This window comes from Pieris brassicae, chromosome 12 (assembly GCF_905147105.1).
Source record: "Pieris brassicae chromosome 12, ilPieBrab1.1, whole genome shotgun sequence".
Lineage (NCBI taxonomy): Eukaryota > Metazoa > Arthropoda > Insecta > Lepidoptera > Pieridae > Pieris > Pieris brassicae.
Window position 1 is genome coordinate 2,953,983 of NC_059676.1, and position 14,850 is coordinate 2,968,832.

Consider the following 14,850-nt stretch of genomic DNA (forward strand, 5'->3'; position numbering starts at 1 on the left):
AAAACTAAGTCTAATAACAAACGTAAATCTTCTATAAAATAGAAATACAGTATGTTTTGTAATAAAGGAATTTATTAGGAAATGACACATTGGATTGGATCAAAATTTTATCGATATTTGAAATAAAATATGTATATCGTTTTGTATTAATACGTTTTTGTGTTATTTATCCAGTCAGGTAGGGTGTGGAGATCAGGCCATACCACTGGAGCCCACAAGTTAATGCTGAACCATGTGATTATAATCGTCGTTATAGTTGGTCCTATACCTGCCTTAATCTGTGAATAATGTTGAATAACAATAACACTTGAATAACATTTAGTAAAAATCGAGTGTATTTTGACGAAAATACAAACATTAGTACGTTTTTAGTAAAAGTAATAAAAAATCCAATAGAACTAGTCTCTTCTGGCCGTCTTCGCCTTGAGTTTCTGTAATAATTGCTATATTTATTTGTGAGCGTCAGAATGGCCGGTCACTAGTCGTGTAATACGTTAAAATGTAGTTGTGATATGTACAGCATCGAGGTTTGAAAACCTAGGAAGAAGCAAATAGCTTCCTATTATCCAAAATATGAACTATGAAATAATCGATAATCCATTATAGTGAGTACAATAGTATAGGTGACCAACCATTTAGATGTCAGAATGGACGGTCACTAAAGTTGTTATGGTTCTCCCAAAATACTAAGGAAGCAAATGTATTATAGTAGGAATTAAATAGAAGCAATTGGGAAGTAATTTTTAAACGACATTTTAACTGTAACTATATTCTGACGCTCACATTTATTTCTAGATGGAATGTGTCACACACACTCTATTTATCGGATCACACCGGTTTCCTAGAGATATTTCCTCACAGTACGAGCGAGTGTTAAGTTTATTGTTGCATTGATTCAAACTTCACTAGGTCAAAACTATTCATATATTCCGATCACAGTGAATATAATCAGACATTTACTTCATATATGTATGGGTGCAACTCTTTAAAAGATTGAAAACGTATTTAATACTGACATCCTCGTCAAATATCTGATAGTAATAAAAATTTTCGCGTAACCTCCACGAGCGCTGTTTAGTTTCTAATAAATCCTTAAAAAGTCGTACGTTTTCTATTCATTTTTTATCTATTTTTTAACTAAGTAATATGGAACACGCTGATGTTACTACATATATAAATAACACTATAATAATAAACGATACCATTTTTGCCGTCGGTATGGTAGCGACGCTTTGAACGACCAAATTTCCCGGCGTCCCAACAGGAAGACAAAATGCATATGACGATGAATAACCTGCCGCGATATTGTACCATAATGGATTTTGATTTATTTCCTTCGCCTGGAAAATAAACTGTTACTTGTTTTCTATTTGAAACAGTGAATCAAAGTAGATGTTTTATATGTATGTGTAACACTGTTATAAAATTGTAAGTGTTATGTAGAATGTATTAGGTCAAATACCTAAAATTATTAATATATTAAATGGAAGAGACTACCTTTCCACGACACAGGGAATCCTAGTATGGGGGCTAGTTCACTTCCTCTTTTAGCTATACATCCTTTTTATTATGTGTAATGTCGTAAAATCTTTAATGGGCATACATATTTCTGCATTTTTCGCTGATAATGTGTAACATGAGCAAGTATATCATTTTGAGTATCCAAAACAATACAATTATTGAGAACCAAGCCGTGGTCTCCTTATTATTCGTTAAAGCCGCAGAAAAATTGTATAAAAATATTTACCAACTGCATAACGATTGGCGCAATAACGTTACACACAGCTACATTTGATGCAAAGTTCGTTATAAAAACCGTAAAAATAATAATAAATAAGAGAATAGTTCCATTGTTCAAATATCGGAAATGTTGTAATACGGCACCAATTTTTCCATTCAGGTTCGAATGTTCTTCCTTCGCTGCTTCGGAGAGAGCAAAACCTCCACCTTTAAGTAAATACAATATAGTTAATCTAATACTGTAAGTCAAACTTTCCACTAATATTTATAACTTTTTGCTTTTATGAAAATACAGTGAAAACTCCATGTAACGTCCCTCGATCTACCCACTCCCTAAAGCGTCGAAATCAATTGGCTTTGTTTTGTTTAGCGCGTCTTTAATACAATGATACACTCTACATAAAATTACACTCACTTTCAATAACAACAACAATTGAGTAATAAAGTTAGTTTTTAAGTTGCTAAAATAAGTAAAAACTGCGCAGCTGTGTACGTTCTTTTGTCGCTTTATTATCCTAGCCAGCAATAAACTCGGCTGTCGGCATTATGCATACAAACTTGTGGAAGTTATAAATGTTCTATAGATTTTCTTTTCTCCATTTAACGTCATTAAATACACAGTACCGTCAGTGTCATTACATAGAGTTTACACTGTATGTGAGAACATGTTCTATAGCTGAATGAGGGTTTTACTATGTTTATAAATAAAAATTAACGTACTATAAGGGATACTTAGTTATAAATCACGATTACTTAATTTTTGAAGGGTTTTAGTAATACTAAAATAGAAGCAGAAATATTTTATTTGATATAATACTTGCTCGGTATAAGTACGAAAATGTGTTTTAATTTTAAACAGGGTATAACTACAATAAAATATACATATTAATTACTTCAAAGATATACTTACCCAATAGAAACATGAAACTGTATGGCATTTTCTCATTCATAGTTTTCCAATCAAGAACAGATGGTATAGAGTTTTTCGGTAAATCCCCATGCTCTGAAAAGTATTGCCTGGAGTTGCATTTTTTTTACATCTAATCCCTCTTCCAAATGGTATCCGTTTTGCAATCATTTAATAATAGGCAAGTAGGTCATCAGATACACTGTCGAATTTACGCATCTAAGTCATGCTGGTTTCCTCACGATGTTTTACTTTACCGTTCGAGTGAGTGTTATGGTTGAATCTACGAGCCAAGGGATAAGAGTCACTCACTGAAGCCACTAAGCTCACCCTATGAAATAACACGAGTTAAAAAAATTACATGGCATGAATAGAATAACTAATTTTCATATTTAACCATCTGAAAGAAATCTTGTATCAGTATAGTAATTGTCCAGAGATACTATAAGTCTTCGCCTCAGATAATAGCTATTTCTTTGGTAATCAGTTTTCTATGTCTGACACAGACGGATTGACAGACATTTTAAAGTCAAGACAGCGATTCCCAATCATTTTTGTGCCATGCCCCACCTTAGCCTATCCTACATTCTTATGCCCCCGAAATGTAACATAATTTTTAATATAACATGTGTGCGTGTACACTACACGTAAGAAGTGAAACTTCTTTATGACTTGATGAAATGATCTATTGTATGCAACTTTACAGAAATTGGTTAAATAAAATTTTACAAAAGGCTTTTATTATCATAGACATGAATACAAATAATTTAATTAAATAATATGAAATAATTAAATAAATTATTTCACTTTACCTCAATACTACTAAGATTATTACAGAATTTCATTAATTGTAATAGAATGATTACTATCATTGATATCGTTATTATATATATTAGTTATTAATGGCTTCTAGTATGTGACGTAACCGAAAATTGTGACGGTAATTTTTTTCCAACGCCGATAACTCAAAACTCAAATGTTATGAAAAAATTATTAAGATATTGTCACCGAACCACAGTAAGTAAATTTTAAAAACAAAATGAAAAGCTGCAATTAAAATTCCAAATAATTTTAATAAATTTTCGAATAGCCCCCTTAATAATGAAATTTCCCCCCTGTGGGGCATGGGTCGCACATTGGGAAACACTGGTCTATGATATACAAGTTGTCTCACAATGTTTCCTTATCGCACTACCATTGTTAATTGCGCACATCGAAATATTGATGCAGTCAAGCATGTACAACTTTTAAAGTCTCTTTAAAAAATGCCTCTAAGCCACTGTTAAAGAAGTATAAGTTTAGAATCACCTTGAGCTTTACAATTATTGAATAACTCCAATGTAGATGGCATCAATAACATAAGAAAACCAACAAGCATTGCAGCTGAAGAATCCCCGACGCTGAAAATTAACAAAATGATTAATTAAAACCGTGTTTATTAAAATAAAGTAACTGTGTTTAGTAATAACTAGGTAACACTAAAAATGTTTAGAAAATGGAGAGCGGCTTAGTGTAAGAAAGTTGTCAATACATTTATTATTTCTCGAAGTAATCTCCGTTCCTCTCTACACATCGTCGCATTAGATGGAATCACTGAGAAAAGCAGTGGGCCCATTCTTTCTTAGCGGTCTCTTCTATGGCATTTTCGTACGCTTTCACCAATGCATCTTCAGGGCTCGTAAAGCGAATACCTCGAATTTTATCTTTAGTTCTTGGGAGTTAATGAAAGTCGCAGGGCGCCAGGTTAGGACTGTATGGCGGATGACTCATTTTCTCGACACCTGGCATAGTCAAATATTCACCTGTCCATGCGAAGGTGTTTTTGGTCGTGGGTTAAAGTATGGGGAATCCATCTGGTACAAAGCTCCTGACGCCTAAACATTGATGTAATATTTTTTGAATTTGTGTCATATCAATGCCTAGGATTGGCCGTATCTGCTGATAGTTCACTCTCGTATCTTCCTCTATCATGCGTCGCACAGCATTGATGTTATCTTCAATAGTCGCTGTTAAAGGATGGCGTTTGGCGTTTTGTATGGGAGGAACAAAATGTCGAATATTTTCAAATATAATATATTTAATTAATCAAAGTATGAACCATTGTTTTCTATAAACTTTTGCCATCTCATAGGTAGTTCATTGATCCCTTTACTAAAAAAAACAGTCGGACGGGGATCAATAAAGTCTGTGAAAGACTGCCCCATCAGAGTTAAATTTTTTCCCTTGCAAGAAGTTGTCCACATTTCGAAAAAAATGGTAATCTGTTGGAGCAAGGTCCGGGGAGTACGGAGGATGTTTTAGACATTCCAATTGAAGCTCTTCTAATTTGGTAGCCGTCTGTTGTGCAGTGTGTGGTCTAGCGTTGTCGTGAAGTAGCAGTCACGTGGAGCGATTGACTAGCCTAGGTTGTTTAGCCGCTAGCTTTTCCATCATGGTTTGCAATTGCTCAAAATAGACATCAGCCGTAATAGTCTGGCCAGATTTGAGAAAACTGCAATGAACAATACCGGCACTAGTCCACCAAACGCTTACAAGTAATTTTTTTGGGGTTAATTTTCGCTTGGGGCAGGATTTGGCTGGCTGGCCAGGATCCAACCATTGCGCTGAGCGAATGAGCGATCCGATTATCGTAAAGAATCCATTTTTCATCACAGGTAATGATTCGGTTTAAAATACCTTCATTATTGTGCCGGTTCAGTAATTTAACGCAGCAGTCGACGCGCGTTTACCGGTTTGCTTCAGTCAATTTCCTTACCTTTCAAGCCTTTTAATCTTCCCAATTTGCTTCAAGTGAATTAAAAAACAGTTTTATCACTAACACCGCAGCCTGCAGCTAACTTACACGTGGTTTGCGATGCATCCGCTTCCACAATAGCCTTCAATACTTCATTATAAACTTGGGTCTAAGGCCGTTCATGGGGCTTGTTCTGTAGGTTGAAATTTCCAGAACGAAAACGTTGGAACCAAAAACGATCTGTGTTTTCTTTTGCAACATAACCGCCATACACATCATTCACCCTTCGAGTCGTTTCCGCAGCACTAGTGCCACGGCGGAACTCGTACTCGTAAATAATGCGATACTTTAAGTTTTCCATTTTGTAAAATGAGTGACGCAAATAGAAACAAACAGAAGAAAAAAACAAATGAATGACGGTCATCGAAGCACAAATACATGAGTAAATAGCTGTACAAATTTGAATTTGGAATTCCTTACCAACGAGGAGAACATCGTGATTAAAGTGGCCAGTACGAAATACGCCAATTTCATATGTAAGGACCTAATATTACTAGAAAAAGGGGTGCAACTGTTTAAGAGCTACTTTACTGTCTACATTACATAGCGGTATAGAAATATCCGTACAATTTCTTATTTCCCAAGTTGAAATAATCCGACACTTGATCACCCCATCCAGGAAATATTTGTGGCGATCGACAGAAAAATAGGCATATAGCTAGACAGAAGAGTAATATAACCATCTGTAAAAAATATTTTTTTATTTACGCCATTTTATAAAATTTTATCACTTTAATTGCACACTGCCTAAATTCACTATCGGATTATTGTTAATTCGTTATATATAGATTTAACTATAATGTTTTCTTGTGTTGTTGATATAATCTTATGATATGTTGCATTTGTTGCATTAGTAGTTACTGTAAGGATATAAAAAAAATAAAAAAAAATGTTTACGTCTGCAACCAAAAAGTCATCTAATAAAAGTTCATGATATCATTAGTCTGTAAGTCTACCAAAAGATTATTTATACATTCTCAACTTACGTAGGACTTTTGGCTACTGCCATAATCATAAGTAATGACAGCTGACTTTGGGTATAAAAACAATACAACAATTCTAATAGGAAACTGATCATGAACTAGGTGAATTACTAACGATTTCCCAAAAGGTTATCCTTCCAAGATTTTTATAATCTTCATTTACAACTTTTTCAGCAGCTTCTATTCCGGATTGTGGCACTTTTGCTCTTTGTGCTGCAGCACTTTTTGGTCTATAAATATAAAGTAAATATAATATATGAGAACAAAGTTGCCTACTTTATTACTTACACTAACTCACCTTAAAAATCCAAAGTAAACAATTACCAGGTATATATAAATTGCACCTTCCATCAACATCATGTATGGAATTGCGAATGCAGAAAACTTAGGAAATGATAAATATTCCGGCGCATGTGGATATGTTCTGAAAATTTTCTAATACATAGATACATTTCCTGAGACAGACTACTTAATTAGTATAGTGGTAAAAATTTGTCATAATAATAAATCGCCTTCAGATCCATCTTACATAAATCCGCCCTTATGCCATACGAGACGTAATCAGGTTGAATTAGTTACTATGAATATGAACAGTATCCAATATTTTTTTCATATTTACTTACTTTGAAAATAGTCCTTTAAAAACGAAGTTCGTTGCAGTGCCTACTAAAGTACCAACACCACCTGAAAAATTCGTCTCCTACGTAATAAGTTTAAATCTCTTTAAAACATTAAATGTGAATATTTTTTTAGTAAGTCGCGCAAAAGGCACAATTGCTAAATAACTATAATATATTGCGCTGGTATGTCGCCTTTCCAGAAAGCTGTCTATATATACTGTATAAAAATTGTACTGGCATTTTCCATAAGCGATACAGAGCATCACTATGAGTAAGGTAAACAAATTATAACAATACCTATAGTTGCTGAAAATGTCGTACCGCAGAAATAACACGTTGTAATATCTGATGCAATGTTTTCACCATTTTTATTGACATCATAAATGCTTAACAAGTTTTGCTGTAAAACAGTTCAAAATCCTAATCTTAGATTTTTAACCAAGATACAAGTGATAATCTTGATAACAAAAAAGTAGGAAGTTGCAAGGAACTTAATATAAAACAGACCCATACAATTCTAGCATTATTAGCCAACATTGAAATATATCACACTATAGAGAATCTTTTCTCTCCACCCGGAAGGTGATGGTTCCAATCAAAGCTTAGATAGTTAATTTATAAACAAATTAATTTAAAGCTAACACATTACATCCTACATAAGTCTTCAAACATCATCACTTGAAGGTTTAGTAACACAGTCAAAATTTAATTTACAATGAGCAAGTCTAAATGTAAAACAGACGAAACATGGCGCGGTCATTTCGTTTGATTGGTGAAAAATATTAATTCATTTTCCATATTTTATAAAATATTATTTTTTTAATCAGTTTTAGTGTTAGGTACTTTAATAATAATTAAACGAAGAGCGTTCATTTGATCATTAACAACGCGATAAAATTAAAATCTGTTGTTTTCAGAAGTCGAAACAAAGAACCTGTGATCTTTATATACGATTGGTTAATCGTCATCAATACAATTCTTCGTTTTAAAAGCTTATAGTCGTATACTTACATCTTCAAAAACTTTCAATACGGCAAAGTTTATTGGAACCATTAAAGTAGTAGCTGCTGTATTCGTAATCCACATAGAAATGAACATCGTTATGAAGCACATCGCAAATAATAACCTACAATTACAAAAGATATTGTCACGTAGATTTGACGCAACAAATGTAAGGATATTTTCACCACTATACATGTTTTTTGCTCTTAAAAATAGTTTTATATTTAAGTAGTATAATGATGCAGATAAGTACACGCCATAGAGTGTTTTAAAAATGCAATACGTTTTAAATAGTAAGTACTTATAATGTGAGTAACCAATAGCACGGATGGCACATAAAGCCAATCTTTTGTGAAGTCCCGATTGTTCCACGGCATATGCAAGTATCATACTGCCTATAAACATCATTATTGTATCCTGTAAAATATAATTAATTAAAATCGTTCCGTTCGATTCTAATTGAGTGAAAGCATCTCTTGTTCCAATACGCAGTCAAGCAATATGATATTTACGACGTCATTACGTCCGTATTATTTTTCAGATTCTCATTTTACCTGAAGCTTGATTATATCAATTATATAACAAGTTAAACGCCAACGAACAAGGTCGCCATATTTGTATTAAAGAAGATTACTTTGACATACGTTCATATAACAACAACAGCATTCATCGGTAGTCATAATTCCAGTTAAAGGGAAGATTATAATCGGAAAAAATGATGTCAGTGGTAATGGTATACATTCAGTTACCCAGTATATCGCCATTAAAACAAGGGTATATCCACACCACTGGTATTTCTGAAATGAATATTTAAATCAGAATTTTCACTACTAATAGCGGCAATAATTCACCGTATGGTTTATTAGAATTATTTTTACTGAGTTACATCTATAGTTTTTTTTTAAATAGCCTCTCATTTTATTTATTTATTTACACTTCGTTACACTACAAAATAAAAATAAAAATTAACATAATTCTCGCGATCTCTTCCAGGCAACCACTGTGAGTATAGAAAAAAGAAATGTATTAAATAAGATAGGCAAGTAGTGCAAAATACATGTAATACACAGTCATTAAAACAAAAACTAAACAGGAATAAAATATTAAAAATAAATTAAAGAGTAAAAAGACACATAAATCACGATAATTTAAGATAAGTCTCACGTCAGTTAGTAGTTAGTAAGAAAGTTTAATATCATTATAGATAAGTATTCTAATAACAACTTATTTATCTTTCTAGTATATATTACATTTACCTTAGGTGGAAAGGATAGCAGTATTGGTAAAAGGATAATCGGTATAATTAAACAAACTAGTCCTCTCCAATAAATGCTTAGAATTAATTTTGTTTTATCCCATTTAGTGATTGGAATCTCATCGTCACTAGAAATAGAACTTTTTAACAGATACAATTTTAGTTAAATTATATAACACATTTGAAGGGTTTTAGTACAATTGTAGTCATGGTTTGATTTAAAGGTGTCGCTTAAAATTATTATTGTCGCATTTTCCGAAGCCTTGACCGTCAAGGTCGAGACTACTACCACAGTTTTTAACAAATTCTTTTCTTTAAATATATGATAGTAAAACAATCTTCCTGAGAGATTTGCCAGTCTTTTTTTATAATATGAGAGGAAAGATAAGGAGAGGTCATAAAAAACAGCTTGCGCAGCCCCTTGTCACTCTTGTAATGGGCGTATTGCCGGCCTTTAGGAGTAGGAGAGGAGTATGCCCTTTTTTTTAGTTTAGAGATCGTTCTCCCCCAGAACAGACCTCCACTGGGAGTCGATTCCACAGCTCCCCAGTTCAAAAAAGAAAATGTCTAGAGAAGCAGACTGTAAAAGACTTCCAGCCATCAAGTTGCTAATGATGGAACCTGGAATTATTACGGCTCATGCGGTAATAAAACCAGGCCACTAGGATCAGCCAAAACACTTTTCACCAGCCTAGAGATCGTTGTACAGTTAAATATGTTGTACGGCAGTATTTCACTGATCAGTAGCAAAACAACCCAAAACAACCAACGTTTTGGAAACCAGTTTGGCTTTTTCTTCCACGTTACTGCGGAATTGGACTTGTGTCCATACTTACGTAGTATACTAAGCCGGGGTGTTACTAATTGCTAATGAGAGCGTCTTCAGATTGAGGAGACACGATACGAATGGGAAAAGCTGAGCTTTTGTAGGACTAAATTTAATAAGGTTGAAACTTGTTAACCAGCCCTCGACATAATCCATCAGGCAAATCGTATGACAGCAGCCTACTCTAACCCTATCAGAAGCGTTAGCTATATCCAAGCTAGTGGCCAGTGGTTCTGCTCTGTGAGTCAAGGAGACCGTCATTGTATAAGACGACGCTGCAGTGCTAAATAGGCTATTGTTATATTGACTACATTATAGTTCAACCTTTTTAAGTATAATTCTATGTATAATAACTCTAAATAGTCCAATTTAACCCCAAGAAGACACAAGTATGCGCGTTTTCCGCTAAAAAAACTCCCTTTGTCGCTACTCCCCTCTTTGAAGGCACTCTCCTTAAAGCCTCAGCTAACATCGGAATATTGGGCGTTGACATATCGAATAACGTCCAGTTTCGCGGTCATTTGGAAGGGAAGGCTAAATTAGCCTCCAAAAAGCTTGGTGTGCTCAGCAAGGCGAGACGGTACTTCACTCCGGGCCACCGCTTGCAACTCTATAAAGCGCAAATTCGGCCCCACATGGAATACTGTTCTCACCTCTGGGCGGGAGCTCCCCAGTACCAGCTCCTTCCACTTGACCGTATTCAACGAAGAGCGGTTCGAATTGTCGACGACCAATCACTTTCCGTGCGGCTTGATCCCTTGGCGTTGCGTAGAGATGTTGGGTCCCTCTGCATCTTCTACCGCATTTACCATGGGGAGTGTTCAGAAGAGTTGTTCGGTCTATTACCCGCAGCTGAGTTTCATTATCGGACGTCAAGGCAAAATACAAAATACCATCCGTATCACCTCGACGTCCGTCGTTCCACAACTGAGCGTTTTCTAAGGCAGTTTTTGCCGCGCACCACCACTATGTGGAACCAGCTGCCCACTGAAGTATTTCCGAACCAATTCGACTTAGGGTCCTTCAAGAACGGCAACGCACTTGCGAGCCTTCTGGCAATGTGAGTGTCCATGGGCGGCGGTATCGCTTCACATCAGGTGAGCCTCTTGCCCGTTTGCCTGCTATTACATTAAAAAAAAAACTCGATAAAAAAATAAATCAATGGCGCTACAACCTTTATAGATCTGGGCCTCAGATTTCTGTATCATGATCATTTGTTAATCGAATAGGAAAGTCGACTTATTGGGTCTAAGGCAAGCCCGGTTTCCTCACAATGTTTTCCTTCACCATTCGAGATAATGTTAAATGCGATATAGAAGAAAATCAATTGGTGCACAGCCGGGGATCGAACCTACGACCTCAGGAATGAGAGTAGCACGCTGAAGCCACTAGGCCAACACTGCTCCATAACTCTGGATATTTAATATAAAAAATCAACGTATGTAATTTTTGTAAATAAATGACGCGCACTGCCGGTTCTCCCTCCGTACAGACTCAGACGGTATCTGAAGTTCTAGTACCCTCTTATTTTTTGACTAATTTCATCTAACTACAGGTAGCTTGCAATGTTTTATAGTAATTTATGTATATAGTTACTTATTTTGTTCCAGCAATCGATCTTCTGTTATCTCTTCATTGATACTAGCGACACTTTCACTCGGCAAAGACATTTTGGAGTTTATTTATTTGGAAATAATAGACCAACGTGATTTAGCGATCACATAGGCTTTGAAATTACTTCAATTTTCTAATATTGTTTTTTTACTGAAGCATACAAATTTAAGCGTTTTTTCCCTTCTTTCCTATTTATTGAACACTTCGTTAAAGTCAAAGTCAAGGTTATTTATACAATAAGAAAATATAAATAATTTGTAGATATACCGGATTGATACTAATTCAAGAGATAGTCCGCCTTATTTTCATGCAATAAGTTTATGCTCGTACGGTGACGGAAGACTTCGCGATCAAAACTCTTGAAGTCGAGACTAGAGCGCTCCCTCCCGTATCACAAAAAATAAAACGACGAGCAATCGTCGTACTTTGCACAAATCGCGAATCTGAAACTTATCCTTAGTGGTAACTAAGTATATCAAATCCACTACTTTTTTTTACTTGCTGGAGTGACACTTAAAAATGTGTACGAGACTACTATTTTAAAATACCATCTATTATAACAAGTAACGTGTTATATGTACCTTTATTATCAAATAAAATTTATTTAACATTTAAATAAAATAAATTTAACATCTACAAATGCCGACTTTATTTTCAAAAATAACATAACGTTGTAACTTCATAGCTAAGTATAAATGAAACAAAAAAACTTATAACTGCTTAAACACAGAATATTATTTTGCCCAATCCGGCAGCGACTTGATGTCAGGCCATATGACAGGTGCATACAAATAAGAAGCCAACCACGTTATGATGATCGTAGCGATTGTTGGTACCAATCCGGCTTTTATCTGTTAAAACAGTTTTTTCTAAATTATTCAGTATTTCTAAAAACTACTACCTGAATATGTTGAACTTTACGAATAACAGTTTAAATTTGTTTTTTTAAATTTACATCATTTTAAAGCGCTTTATGTGAATATTTTTATTGATCTGGGCAAAATAATTGCCATTTTCCTAAATGCAATTTAACGTTAACTATAGAACCAACATATATTAATAAAGCATAATACGTAGATAGTTACGCCTTCGAATAATATATTCTATGAATGATTATAATATTGTTTACTCTCTTAAATTCCGATTGATAATGTTTTATGGAAAGTAGAAGCAGACAGACCCCCTACCAATAATAAGATTTAAGGCGGTTTCTACTAATCATTATAGTATATACAATTGTATACGGGCGCTACAATGTAATGTTTTATGTATATATCTTTATTTTTATTGATCATTATTCCGTACACCCACTGTGAATTTGGGTCTAAGGGTGAATACAACACGCTCAGTATGACTCTCGTAAGCCGACTCTTGAATCTTACCCTGATTTGATAATATGAAGCTCTGCCTAAATAAATAGGAAAATTCGATGTACAGTCGGAGTAACGCGCGCCTAGCCACTAATGCCCATAGTTAAATAAAAGTAAAAAAACCATTTTTCCAGTTTCAATTTTGGCAGCGCTTTGAACAACGAGATTGCCAGGAGTCCCCACGGGGAGCAGAAAACAGTACGACGCAGTGAATCCCGCTGTTACACAGTACCAAAGCGGGTTTTGGTCGATTTGTTTCGCCTGAAATTGATCCATTTATAGGAATTAAGTCTGGTAATAATGGCTTTTTAATGTCTACAAAATATAAGCACAGTAAATTAACACGAGTTAATACGACAATCTTTTACTTTCTATTGTACGAAAGTTCTGTCTTCAGCTAAATTCGCAATAAACAGTATGAACTTTTACTAGTATTATTAGTTCTAAGTTTCGTCTTTAAATAATAAATAATACTAAAGAGACGATACCAACTAACCAATTGCATAAAAATTGGCGCAAACACATTCACGATAGCAACATTGGACGCAAAATTTGTGAAGAATATAACAACTATGATAATAATGAGTAATATTAAAACATTCGGAAGTGATTTTAGATTCGATAGCGCTTCCCCGATTTTTTCGTTTAAACCGGATTTCTTGGCTGCTTCAGATAAAGCAAAGCCTCCTCCTGCGAAAAATACATAAATCATTATTTATTTTAACTATCAAATACTAAATAATAATACTCATACCCAAAAAGTATATTGGAAAATGTAATTAAGTTATTAAATTGACATCGATTTATTTTGTTTTTACTAGTTAAAAAGCGAGGTTTAACAAGTTCACAAAAACAAATTCGTTACAAGAATGTGTTCTATTTATTAATAAGCCATCTACTATAACTATGACGGTAGAATAAAAAAAAATTACAGTTAAGAATTTAAATGTTTGGATTTTTTTAATATGGAAGTCTAGAAGAAAACCACTTTCAGATGTATTCTCAATAATAACTAACCCGAATTATTAGGTCCTTACAATATGAAATTGGCATTTTGTACGGGAGGAACAAATAGTATTTTTTTTTTAATATAATATATTTAGTAAATCAAAGTATGTACCATTGCTATCTATGCACTTTTGCCATCTTATAGGTAGTTCACTGATCGCGTAACTAAAAAAAAACATTCGGACGGGAATAAAAATTTGAAGGCGGTTTCGACTGCCCCGTCAGATTTTTACCTTGCAAGAAGTTATTCATATTTAAAAAAACGTAATCTGTTACAGCAAGGTATTTTGACCAGCCTTGGCTGTTTATCAGCTAGCTTTTCCATCATGGTTTACAGTTGCTGACAATCTATTGTAATCATATCTGCCTTAAATGTCTGTCCAGATTTAAGAAAGTTAAAGTGAATGACCCCGGGAGTAGTCGAGCGTTTGGTGGACAAGTAACTTTTTTTGGGTCGATTTTCGCGCTTCCCATTATTTATAATGACCGCTTATAGGTAATGATTCGATTTTAAATCCCTTCATTACTGTGCCGGTTGAGTAATGTAACGCAGCAGTCTACGCGCGTATGTCGATTTGCTCCGCTAATTGAGTGAAACACACAAACGTGCCATTCAACCTGTTTCACTTTCCCAATTTGTTTCAAGTGGATTAATACAGTTTTATTACTAACACCGCAGCTTCAAGCTAACTCAGACGAAGTTTATATCCGTTTCCACAATAGCCTTCAAT

The 14,850-nt window shown here is 34.4% G+C and overlaps 2 protein-coding genes across 7 annotated transcripts in view; both read right to left on the reverse strand.

Annotated features, from left to right (window-relative positions):
• Positions 1 to 52: 52 nt before the first annotated feature.
• On the reverse strand, positions 53 to 11,835 carry LOC123717101 (protein I'm not dead yet-like). 2 transcript variants are annotated; one of them, XM_045672911.1, is made up of 15 exons: positions 11,724 to 11,835; positions 9,303 to 9,429; positions 8,691 to 8,843; positions 8,348 to 8,463; positions 8,056 to 8,170; positions 7,342 to 7,444; positions 7,048 to 7,108; positions 6,723 to 6,848; positions 6,540 to 6,654; positions 6,009 to 6,124; positions 3,956 to 4,047; positions 2,651 to 2,743; positions 1,885 to 1,947; positions 1,203 to 1,340; positions 53 to 278 (listed from the first exon to the last, which is right to left on the reverse strand). In XM_045672911.1, exons 1-15 carry the CDS (start codon positions 11,795 to 11,797, stop codon positions 274 to 276), a joined length of 1,497 nt encoding a protein of 498 aa, XP_045528867.1. In that variant the 5' UTR covers positions 11,798 to 11,835; the 3' UTR covers positions 53 to 273. The 2 variants fall into 2 exon arrangements, with proteins under 2 accessions (XP_045528867.1, XP_045528866.1); XM_045672910.1 differs by having other exon boundaries at positions 1,748 to 1,947.
• A 531-nt stretch (positions 11,836 to 12,366) lies between these two features.
• LOC123717102 (protein I'm not dead yet-like) overlaps positions 12,367 to 14,850 on the reverse strand; it is a 29,225-nt gene continuing 26,741 nt past the window's right edge. For 4 of the 5 annotated variants that reach the window (XM_045672913.1, XM_045672914.1, XM_045672915.1 and 1 more), the window contains 3 exons: positions 13,608 to 13,801; positions 13,235 to 13,372; positions 12,367 to 12,592 (listed from right to left, as the gene is read on the reverse strand). In XM_045672913.1, coding sequence (XP_045528869.1) covers positions 12,476 to 12,592; positions 13,235 to 13,372; positions 13,608 to 13,801 — 449 coding nt within the window. In that variant the 3' untranslated portion in view covers positions 12,367 to 12,475. The remainder of the gene's footprint in view (positions 12,593 to 13,234; positions 13,373 to 13,607; positions 13,802 to 14,850) is intronic. The other variant, XM_045672916.1, reaches the window with a different exon arrangement.